Below are 8442 nucleotides of genomic sequence, written 5' to 3' on the forward strand. Positions count from 1 at the left end.
AAGTAATGCATCTCTTAGAACGAAAGCCTGCCATTAAGTGATGCCGGGCTGTATTTATCAGGGATTACTATATCTTGGATGCTGTTCTGGGAGCTGGGGATACATAAGTGAACAAGAAAATCTGACACATACCTGCTTTCACAGCACATTTCTGAGGACAAGAAATAAATCAGTGAACAAACAATACCCACACATTCAACATCCCTCAGTATCCAGGGGGAATTTGAGTTAAAGATCCTTAAATCAAACATCTCTTGCTTAAAAGAATATCATCCCCTATAGACGCCAGTACCCAAAGGGCACAGTGTTTGTGTATAACCTAGGACATCCTCCTGTAGACTTTAAAGCATTTCTACATGATTTATAATAATTATACCTAATGCATTGTAAAGGCTATGTAAATACTGTCCTGTTTTAGCAAATATTAAGACAAAAATTCTGTTCATGTTCAGGACAGGTGCAGTCTTTACTTATTTTTGTGTGTGCATGTGATGTGTGTATGTGTGTGCATGCAGCCACAGCATATGGTTGGAGGTCAGAGAACAACCTGGGTGCCAGTTCTTTCTTTCCAATGTAGGGGTGCTGGGATTTCAGGTGCCTACTTAGGCTCCTGGCTTTATGAGGGTTCTGAAGATTTGAACTCAGGTCCTTGTGCAACTGCTTTGCCCACTGAGCCATCTGCCTAGTCCTAGATACAATTTTTACTTATTTATTTATAATATTTTATTTATGTGTGTGTGTGTATTACCTGCACGTATATAAGTGAATCCTGTCATGCAGTGCCCAAAGAGGTGAGAAGAAGGCATCAGATTCCCTGGAACTGGAGTTATGGGTGGTCGTTAGCCCTCATGTGGGTGCTGGGAACCGAACCTTGGTCCTCTGTAAGAGCAGCCAGTACTCTTAATTGCTGAGCCATCTCACCTGTCCTTGAGATGCAATTTTAAACAGTTTTCAATGCACAGTTGGATGAACCCAGGGATATGGATGACTGATTGTATCACGGGGAAGGAGGGGAATAATGTTTAGAAGAAAAGTAAAGTAAGGTTTGGGAACTGAAAGTGGTGGGTGTGAGCGGCTGCATTAAGGCAGAGTGGGCAGGGTTAAGGAAGGAGTGTCTGATGGAGGATACTGAGTAGAGATGAGGAGGAAGTGAGGGAGAGATGAGGCTATCCTGAGGATAGGGCCCGGGGCAAAGGGAACACCAAGGGAACGACCAGGGAAGAGGCAATGGGGAAGAGGTGACAGCAAGCCTAAAGGCAGGTGTGTGATTGAAGGGTTGAAGGCAGGTGGGGGAGGTGATGGGGAAGTGAGGAGAGTGTAGGAGAGGAAGGCTAGTTTTCTCTTACAGCATCCACATGATGGCTAACAGTTCCAGGGGAGCCTCTGGCCTCTGTGGGCACTGCATATATGGGTGTACTTACATACATGCAGGAAAAACATTTATGTACATTAAAAAAAAGAATGGTTTTCACATCAATTCATTAATAACTAATTGTTTTTCTTCAAACAGGGTCTTGCTCTATAGCCCAGGCTGGACTCAAACTCATAATTCCTCTGCTTCAACCTTCCAAGTGCTGGGATTACAGACATGAGCCACCATACCCACTTTATGACTGACAAAAGACAAAGGGAAAAAGAGAGAGAGAGAGAGAGAGAGAGAGAGAGAGAGAGAGAGAGATGAAGACAGACATCACTAACAAATTCATAGACAAGAAGAGGGTGGAATGCTGCTGAACGCCAAGGGCTTCTGGGAGCAGCAGGGGACGGTTCTACCCTGGGTCCTGTGGATGGGGAGGAGCCTGGCCAACAATGTGGCTTTGCAATGAAGCCTTTAGAAGTGTGAAGAACAAATACTTGCACTAGAGAATGTTTCTTGTTTTATTTTTCTGATATTTTGAGACAGGATCTCACTATGTAGCCCAGGCTGGCCCCATACTCACAATCCTCCTGAATCCTCCTGCCTCAGCCTGGGATTATAGGTGCCAAGGTGGTTGTCATTTAAATTTTATTTATTTTATGTATATGAGTGTTTTGCCTGTATGTATGTAAGTGCACAGCATTCATGCAATGCCCATGGAGGTCAGAAGAGGACATTGGATCCCCCGGAACTGGAGTTGCAGACAGTTATTAGCCACCATGTGGATGCTGGGAACTGAACCCAGGTCCCCTGTAAGAGCAGCAATGCTCTTAAGCCTTAGCATCTGTCCAGTCTCTGTTTCTGTCATTTTCAAGTCACATTATGTCACTTTGTTCTGGGGACCCTGAGAAATGACAGTGCTGCTTTGGGCCATCAAGGAGACAAGCAGTCAGCAAATATGACTCACCACCCAAACTATGCACAGGGTGGCTCTTGACAAACAGCATTTGCTGCACTCAGCAGTTAAGAGCACTGACTGTTCTTGCAGAACACCTGGGTTCAAATCCTAGCACCACATGGCAGCTAACAATTGTCCATAACTCCAGTTCCAGGGCACCCGACAGCCTCTTCTGACCTCCTCAGGGAATGTATGACATGGGTATACTTACATACATGCAGGCATAACACTCATACACATAACATTTTTTAAAAATTAAAAATTAAAGTAAAAAGCGAAGAAGAGCATTTGCTGACCTCTAACCTACAGAACCACTGTTCTTGGGATGGTTGGAGATAGCATGCCACCATATCCCATATGGAAAAATTAATCACCCAGTTAGTGTCACCCCCTCCCTACTCTGGAGATGGGAAGGCCAGAGCAAAGCAAGGTTAGGATACAACCACATAAGGCAGACTCTGTTCTTTTCATAGGCCACCACATCCCTCCCTCGTCCCCCACCTCAGCACTGTGACTTTCTCTGGGGGACGTCCCTGCTGTAGTCTTCAATGGTCTTGGTAGGGCTGAGCCTGTGTCCTGGTTCCAGAGCTGGATACCCAAAGCATTAGTGAGCTTGGGCTGCTAGCAAATCCACAGAATGAGTGGGCCAAACAGTGGGACTTTATCTCAGAGTGGTTCTGGTGGCTGGAAGGCACAAGATCAAGCTCTTCTGATGTGCCCCCTCCCCACCCCATGCCAGGCTCATAGACTGTTGCTTCTTTCCACTTCTTTGTGATTTTGTGCAGTCAGGGATCACTATCTCTCTCCTTCATTTGAGGCCACAAATCCTATCAGATTAGGGGTCCACCCTATTTAACTTTAATTAGCTCCCCAAACCCTGTCTCCAAATACAGTCATCTCAGGGACTGGGCTTCCACATAGAATTTGGTGGTAGGAGCATAACCCAGGGGAGGGTATAACAGGTGCCTGTTCTTGTCTGGTCATTATCACAATGTGATCCAACGCTAGCCTGACACACGGCTTTTGTAACAAATTTCGGGAAAGCTAGGTCTCTTTTCCTCTGTATCCAGGAAAATGTGAGACTGGCATACCAGGGCATGTAGAGATGACCTGTCAGAGCATAGCCCACTTAGAAGAAATCAGAGCCAAGAACCCCATGTAGGTTAGCATGATTCAAGATTTTTTTTCTTAAATGAGCTCTATCTATGTTTCTGTCCCTTGTAACCTGCTAGCTAGGCTATGGTCTCCTAGCTTATAGGAGCAGACATAGCATCCAAAAGTAGGTCTGGAGGCTGTGCAGATAGATAGCTGTCTATGAAATGCTTGCCTCACAAACATGAGGACCTGAGTTCCATCTCCAGCACTCATGGGTAGGGACAGCTAAAAGAGGATGGTATGGTGGCTCATGCATGTAATCCCAGTGCTGGGGAGGTAGAGACAGGAGATCCCAGGGGCTCCACGGCCAGCCTAGCCTAATCAGCAAGCCCCAGGTTCCAGAGAGAGACTATGTCTCAAAAAACAAGGTGGACCTGACAACACCCGAGGGTGATTTCTGACCTTCATATATGCATGTGAGTGCGTGTGTACTTGCACACACGCATCACATACACACTCCCCAAAGCTAGTTCTGCTTAGCATGAACTACTTCTGCCAGTATTTCCTGGACTAATCCCAAAGGGAACCTTCTGTCCAGGTTTTGGATTCCAGCTGGGCTCTGATACTCTGTAACTCATTTACCTTGCTCTCGTTAAACAACAGTGGGAGTAAGGAAGGTGAGTGTGAATAAGGACCATTATTCAAATCAATTCAGGTTATTTCTGGGAGTGTCTGTCTTATGGAAAAATCAGAGGCTGTCCCGGAACTGCATAGTTCTCACAGACTCAGAACAATTCCCAGCAGACGTGGGACCCCTGGGCCTCCTCCCTGGGCCTCCTGCCCCTGGTTCCTCTGGATGCAAGTGCCTGACTTCAAGGAACAGCCCTGCAAAGGTTGTGTGACCTTAGGCAAGTTGCTAAACCTGCCTGGCCCCTAGTTTTCCCATCTGAAAACCTGGGAAGATAATACCTATTTAGGAACAGATATTAGTATTAATATCTAATCAATACATACTAGCAATAAAGTGCAGAGTGAATATATACCACATGACTAACACTTATGAAACTCTTTTTTGCATTACTTATTGCTCTCCTTCCTTCCCTCCCTCCTTCCTTCCTTCCTTCCCTCCCTCCTTCCTTCTCTCTCTCTCTCCTTTCTTTCTCTCTTTCTTTCTTTTTTGAGACAGGATCTTCCTAGAGTTCCAGCTGGCCCGGAACTCTATGTAGACCAGGCTAGCCTTGATCTCACAGAGACCGGCCTGCTTCTGTCTGCCTCCCTAGTTCTGGAATTAAAGGAGTGCACCGTGCCCATTGCATTTACTTATTTCGTGTGTGTGTGTGTGTGTGTGTGCGCGTGTGCGTGTGCGTGTGTGTGTGTGTGTGTGTAGGTCAGAGGACAACTATCTGGAGTTGGTTCTCTCCTTGCACCATGTGGGTTCTGGGACACAACTCAGGTTGAGTTCAAGCACCTTTACCTGCTGAGTCACTTTGCTAGTCCTGTAAAAACTATCTCATCTAGGCTTCTCCTCTCCCAGGTCTCAGACCCAGCACCACTCCGTCGGCCACCCTCTAGCTTGGGGACAACCCTGGGGACTAACTGCATCATCACTCCTTCATTCAGCTTGTTTTCAGAGCATCTTCTGGCTGTGAGATCTGTTTTGAGACAAGGTCTCACCACGTAGCTCAGGCTGGCCTTGAACTCACCATCCAGCCTCCTGCGTACAGGGATCAGAGGCATGGGCCAATCTTTGCGTTCTGATGGCTCCCCTTTTCACAAGGCCAGCGGGAGAGCCTCTCCTAAGCCGTCAATTGGATTTCCAGCTCCTGGTCTCCTGCCTGCCGCTTACTAGGTGCTCAGTGAATGCTGGATTGCAGAAAAGCTCAGCCGCAGAGGCTGGGGCCACTTCCGCCCCTGGGCCTGCCACGCCACCAGCAGCAGGAGTTGCTGGGGGTGGGGCCGTAGCGCTTTCCTCCTCCTCTGCAACCTCCCAGCGGGATCAGATGAGGCCACCGCCCCGAAATCAGGCCTCCCCAGAGCTGCCTTCCAGGAGGGGCCCGGGGTGGCCGTCGGAGGTCAGTCCCTCGGCCACCCGGCGTCACTCTAAGGCGGAGGCCGGGAGGGAAGGGGGCCGCCCTACCCGCCCAGCGAGCCTGCAGACTCCGGCATTTCCTCCCGCCTTCCTGGTGCGGCCTTCCCGGGGAAAGAAGAAGATCCCGGGGCCCGAGTGACCCAGCCTCCCGCCGTTGCGCAGCGGCCGCCGATCCCGGAGGGCCGCCCAGGGTAGGGTAGGAGTGCGAGGCAGAAGCTGGCCAGGGGCAGCGGCGGGGACCGCGACGGACAGGGCGCGGCCCGAGCGCGGGTGTGCAGCGCCGGAGGCGGCGGCGAGGGGAACTTGAGCTGGGAGAGGAGGCCGGGCTGCAGGGCGGCCCGCCCGGCGCTGGGAGCCGCCAAGGCCACGGCCACGGGGCCGCCCGGGTGCTGCGCGCATGCCGGGCCGGGGACAGCCCCCGGGCTCGCGGCATGTCGGTGCACTACACCCTCAACTTGCGCGTCTTCTGGCCTCTTGTGACCGGCCTGTGCACCGCGCTAGTGTGCCTCTACCATGTCCTACGGGGCGGTGGGGGCGCCCCGGCAGAGCCCCCCGACAGCGTGGACAGCGGCTTCCCCCTGCTCAAGGTGGCCATCCTTCTCCTCCTGGGCTACGTCCTCCTCCGATGCCGCCACGCCGTCCGCCAGCGCCTCCTGCCAGGCTCTGCCAGCCTGGCTAGCCACTCCAACTTAGCCAGACCCTTGCAGGAGCCCGGTCTGGGCATCTTGCTGGAAAGTTACTACGAGCATGAGGTGCGCCTGTCGCCGCACGTGCTGGGTCACAGCAAGGCACACGTCAGCCGGATCGTGGGTGAACTGGTGCGCGCTGGCCGGGCCAGGGGGTCTCCAGGCCCCATCCCGGGGGGAGCATTGGCCCTGGCCTTCCGGGGAGACTTCATCCAGGTGGGCAGTGCGTATGAGCAGCATAAAATCCGCCGGCCAGACAGCTTCGATGTGCTGGTACCATTGCGCCTCCCGCCGCTGGTGGCACTGGAGCCGCGGAGCCTGGGGTCCGAGTCCGCGCTGGACCCGGCCTTCCGCAGCTGCTTCCTGTGCACCCTCAAGGCGCCGCCCTCACCGTCTGGGGTCCAGGCGAGCCACTGGCATCGGGACTGCAAACCCTTCGCCGACGGCTTCTGCGTGGATGTACAAGGGCGGCGTCACCTCTCCGCCACTCTGGTGCTGCGCTGGTTCCAGGCGCACCTGCAACGCTCCTTGGCCGCCGTGCGCTACAGCCTGGAGGGTCGCTGTCGGGTCACCCTGACCCCCGGTGGCCTGGAGCAGCCTCCCACCCTCCACATTCTGCCCTGTCGCACCGACTACGGTTGCTGTCGCCTTTCCATGGCCGTGCGTCTCATTCCTGCTGTCCATCTGGGCGACGGCGTCTTCCTGGTGGCACCGCCGCCCTCGTCCAGCGGGGCCCTGGCAGAGCTCCCGGGTGGCCTGCGAGCAGAGGCACTGTGGGGTGTGAACACCGCTCGCCAGGAGCAGAAACTGCTGGGCTGGCTTCAGGAACGGGCGCCTCCAGGTGCCTGCTACCTCAAGTGCCTGCAGTTGCTCAAGGCTCTCCGAGATCTGGGTGCCCGAGGGCTGGACCCGACGGCAGCTGCCCAGTGGGGACGCATCCTGTCATCCTATGTACTCAAAACCGTGCTGCTGGCGGTGCTTCTGATCGATGGTGGCCCGGCGTCAAGCTGGGATGATATACACCTGAGTGAATGTTTGGAAAAGTTGGTAAAATTTCTTAGGGACTGCTTGTTGCGACGCCGGGAGCTTTATCACTGTGTCCTGGGCCCTGGTGGCCCGGCTACCGAGGTGGGCCCCCTGCCCAAGGTGCTGCGTGAGGCCGCTCCTGTTGACCTCCTGGCACCTTTCGACCTACATGCCCGGGAGCTTGCAGCAGCACGGTTGCTGTCCACCTGGAGAAGGTTGCCTCAGCTTCTCCGAGCTTATGGGGGTCCCCGCTACCTTGCCAGGTGCCCCTTACCCCGGAGTCAACGCACCCAGGGCTTTCCTGAAGATGAACCATAAATCCTGACTACACCTCACTTGACTAAATGCTCGGAAAGCCTTTTCCACAGGATGGGGGTGGAGTAGCAGTTATATTTGAGATGAGTTGTATGTAGAAGGCATTGAAAAATGTGGAGGATTCCACAGACTTTGGTAGGATAAATGTGTCCCCCCCCACGCACCCTGGTTGCACGACCCAACATAATTGCTTCATCATCTGAAGGCCTTAAAGCATCCTGTATGGCCTTGACACACACTCACATCTCTCCCTATCCCAGAATTCTTTTGACATACATATTTGTTAGATACTGTGTTTTTCAGTTGGCCTATTTGGGGGGTGGGGAGGGGAGTTTCTTTCATTCAGTGCCAGGACTGGAGTGGGTAGGGTCTAACAAATGGCAGGTAGGTGCTCTACCACTGAGCTACATTCCCCAGCCCCTGGTTTTATTGTTATTTTTTGTTTCCTTTTTAAAGGAAAAACAAAAGAATATCCACCAGGCATGGTGGCACATGCCTTTAATCCCAGGACTTGAGAGGCAGAGGCAGGCAGATCTTTGTGAGTTTGAGGCCAGCCTGGTCTACGTAGTGAGTTCCAGGACAGCTGGGGCTACAAGGAGATCCTGCCTCAAAAAGACAAAAAAAAAAAAAAAAAAAAAAAAAAAAAAAAAAGAATCTTTATCCATAACTGGAATAGGAAATTCTAGTCCAGCTGATAAGATTCTGAGGGACATTTTTGTAATGGTGCAATCACAGGTTTGTCAAATCGTATTAATGGAATTGTCAAAAATGAGATGACATGTTGAGAGGCAGTCAAGAGCTGGTTAGAGACCCTTCGAGAAAGAACAGCACTTTATGCTTAGTAATTCTCTTGTTTTGTAATGGCTCTTGGAACTAAGGATTGTGTCTAAAAGGAGTTTGGGGACAGTTATTCCAA

At 51.9% G+C, this 8442-nt stretch overlaps 1 protein-coding gene across 1 annotated transcript; it reads left to right on the forward strand.

The window, feature by feature from the left end:
- The first annotated feature begins 5424 nt into the window (after nt 1-5424).
- On the forward strand, nt 5425-8036 carry Itpripl2 (ITPRIP like 2). Its single transcript, XM_008843888.3, has one exon. The coding sequence runs from the start codon at nt 5931-5933 to the stop codon at nt 7527-7529; it is 1599 nt and encodes a 532-aa protein (XP_008842110.1). The 5' UTR covers nt 5425-5930; the 3' UTR covers nt 7530-8036.
- The last annotated feature ends 406 nt before the right edge of the window (nt 8037-8442 follow it).

This window comes from Nannospalax galili, unplaced genomic scaffold (assembly GCF_000622305.1).
Source record: "Nannospalax galili isolate Female #2095 unplaced genomic scaffold, S.galili_v1.0 scaffold381, whole genome shotgun sequence".
In the NCBI taxonomy this organism is placed as follows: domain Eukaryota; kingdom Metazoa; phylum Chordata; class Mammalia; order Rodentia; family Spalacidae; genus Nannospalax; species Nannospalax galili.